General features: G+C 48.3%; 2 protein-coding genes across 2 annotated transcripts; both read right to left on the bottom strand.

Annotated features, from left to right (window-relative positions):
* Window positions 1–3,704: 3,704 nt before the first annotated feature.
* Window positions 3,705–5,144, bottom strand: LOC4336343 (sialyltransferase-like protein 3). Its single transcript, NM_001402396.1, has one exon. The coding sequence runs from the start codon at window positions 5,075–5,077 to the stop codon at window positions 3,923–3,925; it is 1,155 nt and encodes a 384-aa protein (NP_001389325.1). The 5' UTR covers window positions 5,078–5,144; the 3' UTR covers window positions 3,705–3,922.
* Window positions 5,145–12,491: 7,347 nt separating this feature from the next.
* Window positions 12,492–15,176, bottom strand: LOC107275983 (G-type lectin S-receptor-like serine/threonine-protein kinase At2g19130). Its single transcript, XM_015778763.3, has one exon. It carries the CDS (start codon window positions 15,097–15,099, stop codon window positions 12,718–12,720), a length of 2,382 nt encoding a protein of 793 aa, XP_015634249.1. The 5' UTR covers window positions 15,100–15,176; the 3' UTR covers window positions 12,492–12,717.
* Window positions 15,177–16,172: the final 996 nt, after the last annotated feature.

The raw sequence follows: 16,172 nt of genomic DNA, 5'->3' as shown, positions 1-16,172 counted from the left end.
TGGGTCTCTGATCACCATTTGATGAGGTCTGTGCGGCCTAGATTTCGTGGATGCTTCTTTCTTGGGCCAGTCTTTTGGCGAGTCGAGTACGGAGGCACTGTTCAATCTTGACCGCACGCACCTGATCGAACGGCCACCAGAGTCCCTGGGGTTTGGAGTTTTAAACTCGGGCCCCTCCCGTTTGTATCAAGAACGCCCGCACCGCTTCATGCCGTCCCTCACTAGAGCGCCGCGGCATCCTTATCGTCTCTTGCTCCTCTCTCCTCCTTCCTCAGGGCATCTCAGCATTTGTTGTTGAAATTGGAAACAGATCAGATCACAGATTGTGTGTGAAGTGTTGGATGATATTGTCAGTGTTGTCATAGATTTTCCCATAGGATTCAAACTCTAGAATTTATATATATTTTTCTTTGGCCCAAAGCAGGAGTTTCTTTTGTTCTGTTACCCTAACCACACATATCTATCTACTCCCCTTCGTCCACAAATCTGCAGCAGGAGGACATATACACTTAAGTTGAGCTAGATGGTTGCAGATGGTTTTTAGATGGAGATACTTCGAGCTCTTGCAAATTACAACATTCCGAATCCAGCTTCCGTCATCTATTTTTTCTTTTGACATAAAGCTTCCATCATCTTCAGAAACTCTTAACTGCAGAGATTTGGGCAGCAACTCCACCACACATTTTCCAACTGTCTTCCACGCTAAACGCTGTGGTCCGGGAATGACCTAAACTCCCCGCCTGTAAATATTTCCCTGTAACTCCTTTATAAATATACAAGGAGAAATTATTGCCTTCTTTTTTTTTAAAAAAAAACAGTCTTCATCACTACCAAGATAGAACCACGTAGCTAGCGGCACTGCAAGCAGGGAAGGAAACGAAGGAAAAGGAGAAGAGAATAGATGGATGCACCAGCTAGACGACGACCGGTGGCAGCGCACCTGCGCACGCGAAGTTTCCGGTGAAGACGAGACGGCGTCACGGCGAGACGCCGGCGATTCCGAAGTCGACGTGGCTGAGCCGCAGCGAGGTTGGAAGGAGAGATTGCGCCGGTGAGGAAGAGAGCGCACGGGGCCGAGTTGGGCCTGAATTGCAAGTCAAAGCCCAGCTTCCATTACGATGGCCCAACAAGTGATCAGAGTCGAGATACATTCAGAGTTTCAAACTCTGAAGTCCGAGACTTTGATTTTTCCGGTGATAGTAAAGCCAAAACCCCAAGACAAGGTACAACTGTTGAGAAGGAGACATGATCAATAGAACCTGGCTGGATCACGGGACATGTGAGTTTGATGTATCCCATTTGATATCTTCGCATCCGAGAATCAACAAATTCTACTCCGCATTTTTGGCAAAATTTTTCCTCTTCGTTTTCAGCTCCGAACCCCCCGGGTCATCTTATCGATGATCGCTATTCGATGAGGTCCGTGCGGTCTAGATTTCGCCGCGTCGAGTGTTGGGCCAGCCGGTAGGCGGTAGGGAGGGAGGCATGTCTGCTACTCAATCTTGGCCGCCCGAATGTGATCGGACGGTTGTAAGAGGCCTAGGGCGTTCGGAGTTTAAAACTCCGACCCGTTCCGTTGGTAGCAAGAACGCCGGGACCACTTCACTCACGCCGTCCCTCGCCGGAGCGCCACCGCATCCTGGTCCTCTCTTGCTCCTCTCTCCTCCTTCTTCGAGACATCTCAGCATCTGTTGTTGAAATTGGAAGCATATCAGACCACAGATTGTGTGTGAAGTGTTGGACGGCCTTGTCGTTGTCAGTGTTTGTCCTAGATTATTTGGAGCAGTTGTCAATCGGTATTTCAATACCAGTGCAACGGTAATCCATAGGAAGCAATTGCGGCGGCGAGGAAGAGCGCGCACTGGGCAGCGGCTTGGGCCCGAATCGTTTGTCTAGTGCAACAATATGGCAACTTTGAGCTCTTGTCAGCACTGGACGTTCTCCAGGCTTGAGATTTTTCTAATCTGGACGTCATCTTTCTTTTTTCAAGGTGCAGCACTATCAGTTTAAATGTTAAATAGGCATCGGTCAATGGGGCAGGAGCAGCGATATTGATTTGAGAAAAGCATTGTGGCACCATTAATTTTCCTACTTTGATGAGTGGGCATTGGGGCACATATTTTAGACTTCTGACCTTACCTGGTTGTTACACAATGTTCTGGCCTTATCTGGTTGGTTTTTACGTGCCCTGTAATAATCAAACTTTTCACCAGCTTTTCAACTGGGAACAATATCTTTTCCCTGTTCAGAGGAGTGGTTTTGATCCTCGTTAGATTACAGTGTCTCGCATTGTGATCTCCGTGAAGTTATTGGGCAGGGTTTTTCTATACATCTATTATTTGCATACAACTTAAAATAGTTATAGAATTATTTTTAAAATAGTAACATTATAATTGAGATGATACAAATCTATATCTATAAACATACATGCAAGACTAAATTTGATTTATAACTACAGAAACAAAAACAATTAAATCAGACAGTGAATAGTGTCGGTATAACGCAAATAAAGTTTGTTATTTTTGTTTTTTTCATGTGTAGATCGAATTTAGATTTGTATGTTTGTATAGTCTCTTATATTTTCATAATCTATCTCGTTAAATATTATGAATTAGTGAATTCACCTGTCTGTTATATTCCTGATGAATTGCAAGGACTGTCCATATCATATACATGGATGCTGCCAATGAAGGATTAAATCCTGCTCCTAGATCTGTTTGTCTGCAAAACTTATTTGCATGTGAGGCGTCAGGTAAATGGTTTCAGTGGAGTAACCATTCTGTTTCTTCCATTATTGTACTCTGATTTCTTCCAATGTGTGTGTCTGCTAATCCTGAAGACCTTTAGACCCAGCTCTCTCATCGGTTTAATTTTCATGGACTAGTTAGGCTAGCACAGAACTGAAGATCGCATGGATCTTCCACTGTATTGAACTTTACAGAGGCAGCCCGTAGAATGGTAGAGCACAGTTTGTGCAAAACTACATGAGAATCCTGATTCCTTAAGGAGCTCAGAAGAAGAATGTAGCGATGGGAAAATCTTAGCATACCTATCTCTGGATGGGCCTATAATTGCCTCTCTTTTATTTAGCTCGGACCGAAGGCTCTGAGCTCGTTTTCTTTCCTTTCGCTTTGTAAAGTTTACTCCTTCTCTATTCAATGAAATTGAAGCTCGTCGATTAGTTTAAAAAAAAAATCTCTGGATGGGCCGTAAATTTAGTACTAGGAGAGAACTTTCTGAAATGCGTCATCACAGACAGGTGAAAGCTTAGAAACACCAGAAGTAAACCATGGTAGAGATGTTCTCAGTGGAGATTTAACTGGCTGGAGTTTGGAAATACTACTCCTATATTTGGATTCGGCCCGAATCGCAAAAGTCGCATTGATTCATAATGTTTCACGCGCGGCGAAATCAATACTCAGCAGAGTCCACTTGTCCTCTGCCAAATAAAGCTCAGCAATTGTACAATGTGCTTACCAATTCAGCGCCTTGGAGTTGCAGATCCACTAGTTCGTGACGATTTTAAGTGCTGCCCGTGCAAAGCCGCGGACTAGAGCAAATACGAGTCAACTGCCTGTTGCGATTTTGGCCGCCAAACAATAATACGTGCATGGGAACGGAAGAAGGCTCGTAACTCGTAAGTCGTAAACTATCTTAGACAAAGCTGATGGAATCATGGAGTGCAAGTTGCGCGCCATCGAGGCTAACGAAAGTATCGTGGCCGTCGTCGCAAACAAAGCCAATGTCGTTGCAGCCAAAGCACGGCAAAAGATTAGCGAGCTGATCACGAGTTCACGACCCAAATGTTCACGGATTGTTGTTTACGTTTGCTTCGCTTTGTTGCAATGACTAAAACACGTATCTAATTACAAAAAAGAATTTTATGCATGCTATGCGTTTGCGGGGTTGCGTGCGTGGCGTGTCAGCGGTAGAACGACACGGGCGGCAGGCGGAAGCCGGAGTTGCGTTGGCGCAGGAAGGGTATCGCCTCGGGCCGCGACTCGAGGTCACGGTAGAACTCGTACTCCGCCTCGTAGTCGTGAAGGTCCAGCTCGCGCCGTTGCAGCGTGTGGTAGTGGTGCCGCGCCGACGCGTCCTTGCCGAACCCGAACACCGACACGCGGTCGCACACGCCCGCCGCGGCCACCACCGCCTGCATCCCCGACGAGTAGTGGAACATGCCTTCCTCGTGCCGCCGCGCCCACTCCTCCGCCGGCCGCCCCGTCTCCCGCGCGAACCGCCGCAGCGAGTAGTACTTGACGATCCGCGCGCACAGCGCGTCCAGCCTCGGGTCCGTCACGATCACCGGCGCCGCCGCGGTGGCGTCGGCGGCGCCCGACGAGGAGGAGGAGGCGTTGTTGCACACGGCGTGCTCGACGAAGTGCGCGGCGTTGCACATGTACGTCAGGATGGGCACGCCCTCGCCGTAGGCGCGGCAGAAGCAGGCGCCGCGGCGCGGGACGGCGCACTGGCTCAGCACGTTGCTGTTGAGGAACGCGAGGCCGGTCCTCGCGCCGACGTGGCGCGCGTACCGACCGTCCCCCGCCGGCGCGTTGTTGAGGCGGACCACGAGCTCGTGCCCGTCGATGAGCTCGCCGTGCTCCGCCGCCAGCAGGATCCCGCTGTTCCCGACCACCGCGCAAGACGCGTACCTCCGGCCCTCCCCCTCGCCGCCGCCACCACCGTCGCCGTTGTACCGATCGATGGGGCGCTTGATGAGTTCCACGAGCTCGGACATCACGCCGGGGTCGAACCGCTCCTGCTTGCCGACCCACTCCCTCAGCCCCCGGAGCGCGACGTCGCGGTGCCTCTCCGGCGCCCTCGCCAGGTTCCCTTCGAGCAGCCTCTTTGCCGCCTGCAGCACCGCCATCGCCGCCGGGTCCACGGCCGCGAGCTCCACAAGCCTCTCGTCAACGTCATCACCATCGTTCCGTCCCGCACCACCATCCGGCGCGGCGGCCGCGGCGCCATCGCCGGAATGGCGCAGCTGGGAGCAGCGGAAGACGAGGAGAAGGCAGAAGACGGCGACGAGCAGGAGGAGGCCGCACGACGGGTGGCTCCAATGCCTCCTCTTCATCTCGCCAAGTAAGCTCCCGCCCAGCACAGCTCGCCTCTGCAGTATCAGAGGAGAGAGAGCACACGCCACGATTGTGGGCAAATCCGCCATTTTATACGGGTGTTCCAAATGGCATCCTCACTGTCATGTAGCCCATGTTTCGTCAAAACGGGGAGACGGAATCTGGAAACCGAAGATACAGAACCACGCCCATACTAGCGCACAATTTTCTCAATTAATAATTTCTACTCCGTTGACGGCTCACGGCTGAGATTACCACGCAGAAAAAAAATACAATTTGCCAGCTGAAGCTTTCGCCTGCAGGGTTCAGGGCACGGCGGCGGCGTAAACAATTGGTTTTCGTGGCAAGTTGGCGGAGGTTCATGTGGGGACGGAGCGGCAGATGGTGCACCACGAGACGCGATTGGCGAAGGTTCCGAGCCGTGCCTCCCCCAGGAGGCCGCGTTTTCTGCTCGCGCGGCAGTGATCAACTAGTGCGCGGGCCGCGGGGGGGAGGTCGATCGGCGGCGACGTCGTGGGATGTGATGCATGTATTTCGAGTCGTGTACTACTGCTCCCGCGCGCGTGTGCGTGCGTCTCGTCGTCCCAGGCACGTTCCTCGGTGGAAAATGGGAAGATACACACGTACCGGTCGGTGACTCGGTGGTCTAACATGGCAGCTGATCGACATTCCGTCCAGCTCTGAACTGAACATTTGGTCGAAGTGCTCGGTCATCTTTACACGCAAATCTGCGTCCAGCGATGGAATCTTAAGATCCCAGAACATGCGAATTTTCACTCAGAAGAAAAAAACAAAAAGGGCAAAACTTACACGCACGGTAACGCCCTGAGTCCCTGACCCTATTATCATGCCATTTGTAACCGTGGGAATTGTCTGCAGTACTACACCTGCAGTAGCAGCCACTGACATATAGGACCAGGTCCACATGTCAACCACTGATATTGTAAATGCAGTACTGTCACACCCCAATCTGGTACCGCCGTACAACGGCACCTGACTGGAGCGTGTCGTAGGAAAAACGGCGCGAATCGCTTCCTACGAAACCGCGATCTCAGTACCAGTCCCAGGACATAGCGCTGGTACCCACGGTGACAAATTTGAATCATTGCAAATCCTTAACATAAATAAAGGACTTATTTACCTTAACTTAGGTTGCAGCTCAGAACAGCCCGAGAATGCAACCGACGACGCTGACGAGGAAACACCAACAACAGCAGCAGCAGCGGAACCAACGAACGAACACCCAACACCACAGGCAACGGCTGGGAATCAGGACGAAACCCTAATCGTCACTTCACTTTATCTTCTCTTCAGGGCGGAGGAACTATATATATATTTATATAGAGCAAGGGTGAGTACTTTCGTACTCAGCAAGTCACAGGAACTTAGGTGTTTAATGCAAGATTGGAAGAGAGGCAAGGTTGTTTTGCAAATATTTTGTTTGAAATCATTTTGAAATCACTAAGTGATTTATTTCTTTTTAAGTTTGGGTCGAAAAGAGACTTGCGCCTCAAATCGACTTAAGAGATGCTTTTCAACAGCTCAATTGGTAATGTACCGACCTCCCGGGTCAGATCATTACTTCTCGGCTCCCAGAGCCATTTCACTTGATTAAGCGGCTCCCAGAGCCTTATTCGTTTTCGCGGACTCCCAGAGTCCAGCTGCCCAGCAGCAAAGCAATCCGCTTCCACTCGGAAAGCCTAGTCTATGATGCCCGCAGACATCCCGAATCACACAGATTCGTTTCTGACCACTCAGGTCATCCATCTGCCACATAGGCTGATTCTGATTACGATTCCCACACCACAACAACTTTTCACAAAGCACAGGCAAACAAATCTATGCAACGGGAACCACCTCACATCCGCCCATGACCGTGGGCACGGCTGTTCGAACAGTTAGTTAACCTCTGCAGAGGGGTACACTTTACCCACAAGACACGAACTTACTCCAGACACTGGCCGGTGTCAGAGGTTCGCGACAAAGCCTTTCCTAAGCCGACTCAAGGTTACCTCATGCCACATAGAAGGATCAAATCCTCACATAAATATAGGCCATTTTAGTTTTCACAAATCAAACTCCAACTACCTCGATCGGTAATTCAGCAAGCTTCTCTTCCTTGCTTACCAGGAACCCGGTTTGGCTCCAACCGACCCCGCCCCGGCGTTCCCAACTATTAGCATGCGAGGTTTCCCTGAACCGACTAATTACTTAGCCAGGGTGTCCCATACCACCTTGTGGTTGCACTTTGATTATGCTCGATGAGTTTCCCATAGGAACCGGTCCTAATATGCGAATACGGACAGTGCCACATAGGCACAACCCCTGCATCGCAAGTTTTCACAATTCATTTTATTTTTAATCACACCGACACCACATGTCGGGTTTTCAAGGCTTTACAAACCCATTTCCCAAGTTTTCGACAAACAACGGTGTATGTGGGATATTTGGTATACGCGCTCAGAGAGCACGGATACCGAGGTACCACAAAGGTGGAGCGACAAGGAGTCAGGGTAGTACAGCCTACAGGAATTAGTGCGACTACTGGGTAGGTCCGTCGGTTTGGCGCGCAAACCGAGGCCAAGCAAGTTAAGTGTGTGATTCTAACAATGCAAGTTGCAAACAAAATAATAATAATTTTCTAATTATAGGAGCAATTGGTCAAATGGTGACTTGCCTTGCTCGAGGTCTTCACGAAGCTTCACGAATCTTCGAGAAAACCCCCGATCGACGAAAATCCGGTAACCACAACTATACGCAAACAATTAAAAACCTACACAAGACCCAAAATAAAGATCCTATTTAGACTAGATAATAGTACCATTAGATAGATCTCAATTTTACGGAATTATTGGAAGTTGAACGGAGTCAATCGGATGAGCGGTTGAGAAGATATGGATTTTCTAAGGATTAAGGAATTTCTGTCTAAAGAAAAAGGATTTAATAATTTATTAAACCCTTTCTGGAAAGAAATTGAAGGAGGGATATGATTTAGACTTCCTCGGGCGGCTTGGGTGCGGCCCAAGAGGGGAGGCATGGCTCAGCCGAACTAATGGGCCGGCCGGCCCGGAGAGGCGGCCCAAGGGGGCGCGGGGAGAGTGAGGGAGAGAGAGGGCCGGTGGGCCGAGTCTACCTTGCGGGGTCCCGAGTGGGGCCCGCTTGTCGGTGGCGCGGCTCACTGTGGGAGCGGCGCATGTGGGCGGCACTAGGGTTTCGGGTGAGCGCGGTTCACGCACGTGCACCGGATGGACCAGGGATGCGGCGGGCCCACGCGCAGCCGGTTGGCGCACCGTGGACCGCGCGCGCGAGGGGGGGAGGGAGGAGGCGGCTGACCGGCTCGGCTCGGTCAAAGCCGAGGTGGCGCCGACGTGGCGCCTACGTGGAAGCCACGTAGGCCGGCGGGAGGAGGAAGAAGGGGAGGCCGAGATGGACGGCGGACGGCGGCCGTGTTCACCGGAGCAAGCGCAACGGATTTGGTCTTCGGGGAGCACACCGGAGTGACGAGGGCGTCGAGAAGGAGCGAGCCAACGGCTCGGATTCGCCGGAGGGAGTTCGACGGCGGTGGAATTCGATAGCGGCGTCCGGCGGCGAGAGAAAGGGGAAATCACCGAGGAGCGACGAAGACTCAATTAAAGGCGGCGAGAGCATCTCCGGTGTTCAAGGAGCTCATTTCCGGGGTCGGATGGGTCTGAGCGGCGCCGTGGAGGTCCGGCGACGAGAGGCGGCCTCCGGGGGTGGGCGGCAATGGCGGCGGGGCCATGCCGGGTGGCGGCGGTCCTTGGGGTGGCGTCTACGCGCGTTCGGCAGGGCTACCGAGCTACCACGCAAGCTAGAGGGGACGAGGGTGAGCGGGGAAGGGGAACGGGAGGGAGGCACTACCGAGCCGGGCGCAGTGATGGGTGGCGGCGGTGCGGGGCGAGCTCTCCGGCCTCGGGCCGGGGAAGGGGAAGGAGAGGGTGCCCGGATTCCCGCGTCACGCGTCCATGCACGCACCGGTCTCCCTGGTGCTTCGGCAACGAACAGTGAGGGCGACTGCAGGGCGGGGTGGCAACAATGGCGCGGGGGAGGTTGGGCATGGAAACGAGGAGGAAAGGGAGGGGCTCGGGTTGGTTTTTATGGGTGTGGGAAGTCGGTTTTGGGGGAGGAAACCGACTTAGGGCGGTCAAGGGGAGGAGCTGGCGGTCGCGCTCGTGGTCCAGGCGGTGGCAGGCGGTGACGCCGATGGTGGTCGGGCAAAAGGAAAAAGAAGGGGGAGAAAGGGAGGTCTGCTCCTTGCTGTTTCGGGAAAAGTTGAAGGAGGGAGAGGGAGTGAGAGAGGGGCTGCCTCTCTCGGCTTTGGAAGCTAGCGGCGTGGAGCGGCAGAGTGGCAGGGCTGACGGCGGCAACAACCGGCCGGTCGGCCACGCGCGAGCGCGGGAAAGAGCGAAGGCGGTGGCGGGTTTTGGGCGGCGACGGCGGGAAGCGGCGTCGGCGCGAGAGAGAGAAAACGAGAGAGAGAGAGAGAGAGAGAGAGAGGGAGAAACAGAGAGAGCGAGAGAGCTCTCTCTCGGCTCGGCTCGGCACGTGCAACGCACGTGCGAGGCTGAGGGAGGAGAAACGGCTAAGGGGGAAAACGGCCCACAACACCCGAGGGAGGTAAAATAGACTTTTGCAGAGAAGACTGATTTGGAGTGGATTCGAATTGGGGTTTTGGATTCGAATTCAAATTTGACATTCGAACTCGATGGTTTAGGGAGGAATCAAGGGAGACTCGAGGAGAAGTCAAGGAAGAGATTCAAAACAGAAACTTGGATATTTTTTTGTAGTCGGAGCGAATATTCGGCAAGGATTCAAAGGAAGGGATTGACTTTCGGAATTTGATTTCGGAGACTTGAATTTTGAATAGGAAATCTTGAGGTGGAGGATTTTTTATTTCGATGAGAGGGAACAATGGGATTGAATTGAGATCCATGGCACGACTTAGACTCTCACACAAAGAACGAAAATTTTCGCAATTAGGATTTTGCCGAATTAGTTTTTAATGTCTCACGAAAAGCGGAGCGTTACAAGTACTGCAGAGGATCCATGTCCCATTTGGAATGCAGGAATGAGCTTGTAGCATTCCTTTGGATTAATGTAGCATTTGCAAGCCTATTGTCCGCTTTGCCGGTGTACCCTGGAGACGGTCCTACCATGTCTCATTCTTTTATGAAACATGTCTATCCGAATTCAAGTTTTAATCTTTGACATATGTGCTCATATGTATGACAATTTATTCTTTCAGTACATACCTGTTGATGGAGAGACGCCCATGATAATTTCGTCAATCTTAAGATATTGTCGGTCCGGTCTTTCGAGGGTGCTAGATAAAGTTTCTATCTAATATATGTATAAAGTATGTTACAATTTAGCATTGGGGGTTGTACATGTGTTAGGATAGAGCTAGAGTCGATCTCTGTCCTAAACTCTCTAAATAGAGAGATACAATTATAATTTGTAATTGCACGACGACATAGCGTAGACGAAAGAAAACAACTGACCGGTGGTGTTCCAATCAAGAGTCATTGTAACTCTAATATACTGTAATTATGCTAGATCAGGGGGGAGTGTTCATAATCAATAACCCGAAGACGTAGGCTTCGGCTGGACTTTTTAACAAATGTCATGCCTCAATGTCGTTGTTAGTTTTGGATCTTCTCCACGTTCGTTTATCGATGAGTTATTGGTGCCGGTTATTTTAATAGTATTCATATGAGTAGGGTGTGGGTGTGCGTGTGCAGAAGTTGTGAGCGTAAGCGTTTATATTTCTTTTATTAAAAAGGATTAGCTAATCTTAACAGAAAATTAATCACGATATATATGATTGTCCAAGTGTTCAGGAGAGGACGTGACCACCACAAATCTGCCACTCTTCAGGAAATCAATAGTTCTGAATTTCTAATCATGGTGGCATGTGTGCTCGCTTCTAATACGGGGTCTAAATGGTTAATAATAATAATAATAATAATAATAATAATAATAATAATAATAATAATAATAATAATAATAATAATAATAATAATAATAATAATAATAATAATAATAATAATAAGAAGAAGAAGAAGAAGAAGAAGAAGAAAAGAACATATAGAGTGCTACTCCTTTTGTTTTCAAGTGTACTGCACTGATGTAGATATCTTTATGACAATTCATTATAAAATAAATAGTGTAAATATGAAAAATTATAAGTCACGCTTAACATATATTTGTCACAATAAAATAGTAATTATTTAAACATAAAATCGGAAGGTTGTAGCATTGTATATTTTAAAACGTAGATTGTATCAACCCAACTAAAATTTGATCTACACTGAGACAAAAAAAATTAATTTATTTGTAGAAATGTAATCACATTCACAATTGTTTTTTTTTACTTTTGATATTATTTGAACTACACATGTCTTTCCGGGCTTAAAATCTACTACCTCTGTAGAAAAAAAGGGTCTATTTTATTCCTATTAACTGTTCCGTCGACAGACTACAACACTTCCACCAACTAAGGCTCTGTTTAGTTCTCAGAAACATCGCATCGAATATTTGAATACATACATGGAGTGTTAAATATACATAAATTAAAAAATTAATTGCACAGTTAGGGAGGAAATCGCGAGACGAATCTTTTGAGACTAATTAATCCATGATTAGCCATAAGTGCTACAGCCCAAATGTGCTAATGATAGATTAATTAGGCTCAAAAGATTCGTCTCGCGGTTTCTAGGCGAGTTATAAAATTAATTTTTTCATTCGTGTCCGAAAACCCCTTTTGACATCCGGTCAAACCTAAAAATTTTCTTTTCGCGAAATAAACAGGCCCTGAAAACAACAACGCGGGGAAAACTATTAGAAATGACTCATTTTACTTCCTAATAATATTTCTTTACATATACATATGTTCTATTTTAAGATGAAATTTTGTTTTTTCCTGTCCTAACAATTTTCATTTAGTCCCACCATTAAGTGTTTGTTCTGTTATAAAACCGATAAGACAACAGAAAATGAGGCCATTGGGCATTGCCTAATTCACTGATTTTTCACTCGTCACGAGAGCAACTGGGGCCGGAGAAGAGTTCCCGTGTTGTAACCTGCCCAAGATGAGCAAAGCCATTGAGCACCGCCGCGTTTACCGAAAGTGCTTTAATTTTAAGAAGAAAAAAAACGCGCGTCACGTCGTATACGGTATAGATCATTTCAATCAATTCTAGTAGTTTAGGATAAGCTTGTAGTGTAATCTAAACTAACATTCGCTAAGCAGATATGGACGAGCATGCACACGAGGTGTATTACCACCATGAAGAGGATAACTCGTGTATATACCAGTGCGTTGTAGTGCATCCTTACCGGAAAAAGGGAGCACAAGCTGCTTGGAGCTGGAGAAGAAATATAAAAGATCATTAGTTGGTTGTTATGCTTAGCTTTTATTTAGAGCACCTGTTTGATTTTGATTGGCACTTATGCCTTTGTTTGAGGCTAGCGCTAATCTGTTTGATTGACGGTTCGCCGGTCTGTGGGCCACCACCAGCCCACCGTCCGATCGATCGCCACTAGGATTCGAGCGGGCCGGCCCATTACAAAAAAAAAGGACAAACTAAACACGAACAATTTTATGTCACTGACCACATATCTATGTCTTAGTCGAATCCATGTTGCCAGAAATTGCCTGAAGCAACTTTGGCATGGGAGGCATGTCGACTTCTAAGACGCCTTCAAGTATATGGACTACCTGTGCCATGGTCGGTCTGTTCAATTCATCATCCTGAATACACCAGCAAGCAACTCGGCAAGCTCTTTCAACCTCTTCTGAATTGATGTCACTCTGAATGTTTTGGTCCAATAGGCATTGCACATTCCCCTGAAGGAGTTTACCAACAACCTGAACCGGGAAATAGGTAGCATTACTGGTGCACTCTCCTCTAAAATTTCTTCTTCCAAATACGATTTCCAACAGCACCATTCCATAGCTGTAAACATCCACTTTTGATGAGATGGCCATTCCACTAATCCATTCAGGCGCAAGATATCCGATAGTTCCTCGTACCGTTGTCAGAACTTGGCTAAAATCTCTCCCCATGAGCTTTGACATCCCAAAATCTGCAATCTTGGGAACAAATGATGCATCCAAAAGAATATTCTGTGGCTTGATGTCACAATGTATGATGCAGTCCAGACAATTCCCATGCATGTAGGCCAATCCTCTGGCAACACCAAGCGCTATTTTATACCGAGTACTCCAATCCAGAGATGCAACTTTACTCCCAAAAAGATTGGAATCAAGTGAACCATTTGGCATGTATTCATAGACCAACAACCTATTGCTACCTTCGCAACAAAAACCAATTAACCTGACCAGGTTAATATGTTGGATTATTCCTATTGAACGCACCTCTGCTCTGAATTCCTTCTCTCCTTGACGAGCACCATCAAGTCTTTTGACAGCTATTACAGTGGAGTCAGTCAAAACACCCTTGAACACAGAACCAAAGCTGCCACCCCCTAATCTTTCTGAGAAGTTTTTTGTTGCATGCTGGAGATCCTTGTACCTAAAAGCTACTGTTCCACATATAATTCTACCGACTGATGAACAGTTCCTTTTATTTCTCCTAACAAACATGATAACAATTGTAAACAAGGACAGAATGAGAACGCTTGCAACAGCAACCACTCCAATGATCAATCCTCTTGTGTGCTTTGAGCTCTCACTAACATCATCCTCAGCTGCAAGGCGAAGGTAAAGAATTCCTCCACTGCTACTCTGGTTATAGTTATACTGCCGTGCAACATTAAACAATCCATCACTCCAAACATTGCAACTGCCGTTGTACGAATATGCAGTGCAAGAACAATCATTCAGACAAGCCTGTTTGCATCCATCGGCAGTCCCAGCTTCCATGTTCTTGGCATTAGCAGGGAATCTAACATCACTCATGGCATAGAACCTATCTGTCACACCACAATTCAGAGGAACGTTCCTAACACATCCACCGGTCTGGTCTCCTAGCTCCCAGTCCTGTGGTGACCTGATGGAGAAGCCCTCCATGCAGTTGCAGAACGGGAGCATGTCCTCTCTGCAGAGAGCGAAAGCTCCACAGACAGCGTACACGTCACACTGAGCTCCTGGCTTCGCGTAGAAGGTCACCCAATCCTCCGAGACGCTGGACCAGATCATGTTCTTCGCCTGCCCGGAGGCAGCGAGCACGTACCTCGTGACCATCGTGTCGTTCCTCAGCCTGTACGTGAAGTACTCCTCGTGGTCGTTGCTGACGAAGTCGAAGGTGAAGAGAGCCCGAGCCGTCAGCTCCGGCGTGTTGCTGAAGTAGTCCCCGTTCCATGGCCCCGTCGACCAGTACACCACGGAGGAGTTCCACGCGAGGAACAGGCCCGGGTTGGCGAAGTCGGAGGACGGCGTGGCGGAGTAGACGCCGGGTGAGAGGTCGCCGGAGTTCTTGCTGGAGACGAGGCCGTGGGTGAAACCCGTCGCCTTGTTCCACCCCATCTTCGCGCCGGGGAGGAAGGTGTCCGTCATGTGGCTGAAGCTCTCCCAGAAGATGATGGAGGAATTCGAGGCGTCGGAGAGGACGAGGTTGCCGCTGTTCAGGAGAACGGCGACGGTGTTGTTGCTCGTCGTGGTGTTGGCCTGGCTGGACCAGGCTGCAGCTGTCATGGAGTTGTTGTTGGCGCGGTTCGAGATGACGAGGTTGCCGTCGCCGGAGATGGCGAGCTGCCACGAGGCGCCGCCGTCGGCGAGAGGGTTCTCTCGGTTGGCCACCCATGCCGGGGTGAACTTCGAGACCGTGTTGAACCATACACCCAGGTACCACTTCGGGGCAGTGCTACTGCTGCCGTTGCCGCCGGCCATTTGGAAAAATCCCAGTGCGAACTTACCGTTGCCGGAGACGAGCTTGTTGCCGCCAGCCAGCGGCCGGCCTGCGGTGACGGTGTCCGTTGCAGCGGGCGGGAAGGTGGTGATCAGTAGGGAGAAGAGAAATGGGACGAAGAGAAGTGCCATGGCGCGTTGGCTTGTGGTGTGCAAACTCCATGGTCAATTGGAAGCGATTATGCAGGATGCATAATTGCACAGTGGCACAGTGCAAAGCAGCTTAGTTAACTGCAGTTCATTTTTTTAGAAAATAAATAACAGCAGTTCATACATCATATTCTCTCCGTTTCAAGTTATAAGACGTTTTGACTTTGGTCAAAATCAAACTATTCTAAGTTTGACTAATTTTATAAAAAAAAGTAGTAATATTTACAACATTAACATAGTTTCATGAAATCTATAGTTAAATAATTTTTTATAATATATTTATCTTGGATTAAAAATATTACTACTTATTTTCTATAAAAGTAGTCAAATTGATAATAGTTTGACTTTGACCAAAGTCAGAATGGCACGGATGATATGATTAGTTGGGGAACCGGTCATAAGGAAATCATAAACACTTGCATCAGCTTTGAACACTGGCCACAAATCTGTTTAATCTATGATGATTGATGATCGTTTGCAATGATAATGTAAATAATCACAGTCGTTCCGGCGAAAAAATAATCAGAGAGTCCACTCTCATGCATCATATCGTTATGGACAACCAGGACACATGCTTTGCATTCCCACCAAATTCAGTATTTACTTGGTATGTCTGAAACCGAAACAATTGTTCTCAAATGTTATCTTGAAGCAAGTACAATAAACCCTTAAACACTATCCATAAAATATCAAAATGTCATGTATGCTCAGTATAGAAGGAATAAAATACAGGAGATATGTTGGAACAATGCTAGAGCAATGTCCAACAAACATAGCAAGGACTCCACTTTTTTTGAGGGAGCCCAAGCTTAGATTCGTGAGGGAGAAGATGATAGGAAGAGACTGAGAATGGTTGTTGAATAGATGGAATAATCGGGGTGACCCCTCCCCTCCGTCATGAATCTAAGCTTGGGTTCCCTCGGAAATTTGCATCATTGCCCTTGGGTCGTTACCTGTGAGTGGCATTGTCTTGAAGGCATTTTAGCCATCTATTATATTAGTTAACCGAACACTAGAGTGAGGTTTATTTCCCCAACAAGATGCAGATGGCAATA

This window comes from Oryza sativa, chromosome 4 (genome assembly GCF_034140825.1).
Source record: "Oryza sativa Japonica Group chromosome 4, ASM3414082v1".
In the NCBI taxonomy this organism is placed as follows: domain Eukaryota; kingdom Viridiplantae; phylum Streptophyta; class Magnoliopsida; order Poales; family Poaceae; genus Oryza; species Oryza sativa.
Note: the sequence above shows the minus strand (reverse complement) of the source record. Positions and strands in the feature narration are given on the sequence as shown.

Excerpts from the sequence above, each read along its gene's own strand:
- LOC107275983 (XM_015778763.3), bottom strand. The coding sequence starts at position 15,099 with ATGGCACTTCTCTTCGTCCCATTTCTCTTCTCCCTACTGATCACCACC.
- LOC4336343 (NM_001402396.1), bottom strand. The coding sequence starts at position 5,077 with ATGAAGAGGAGGCATTGGAGCCACCCGTCGTGCGGCCTCCTCCTGCTC.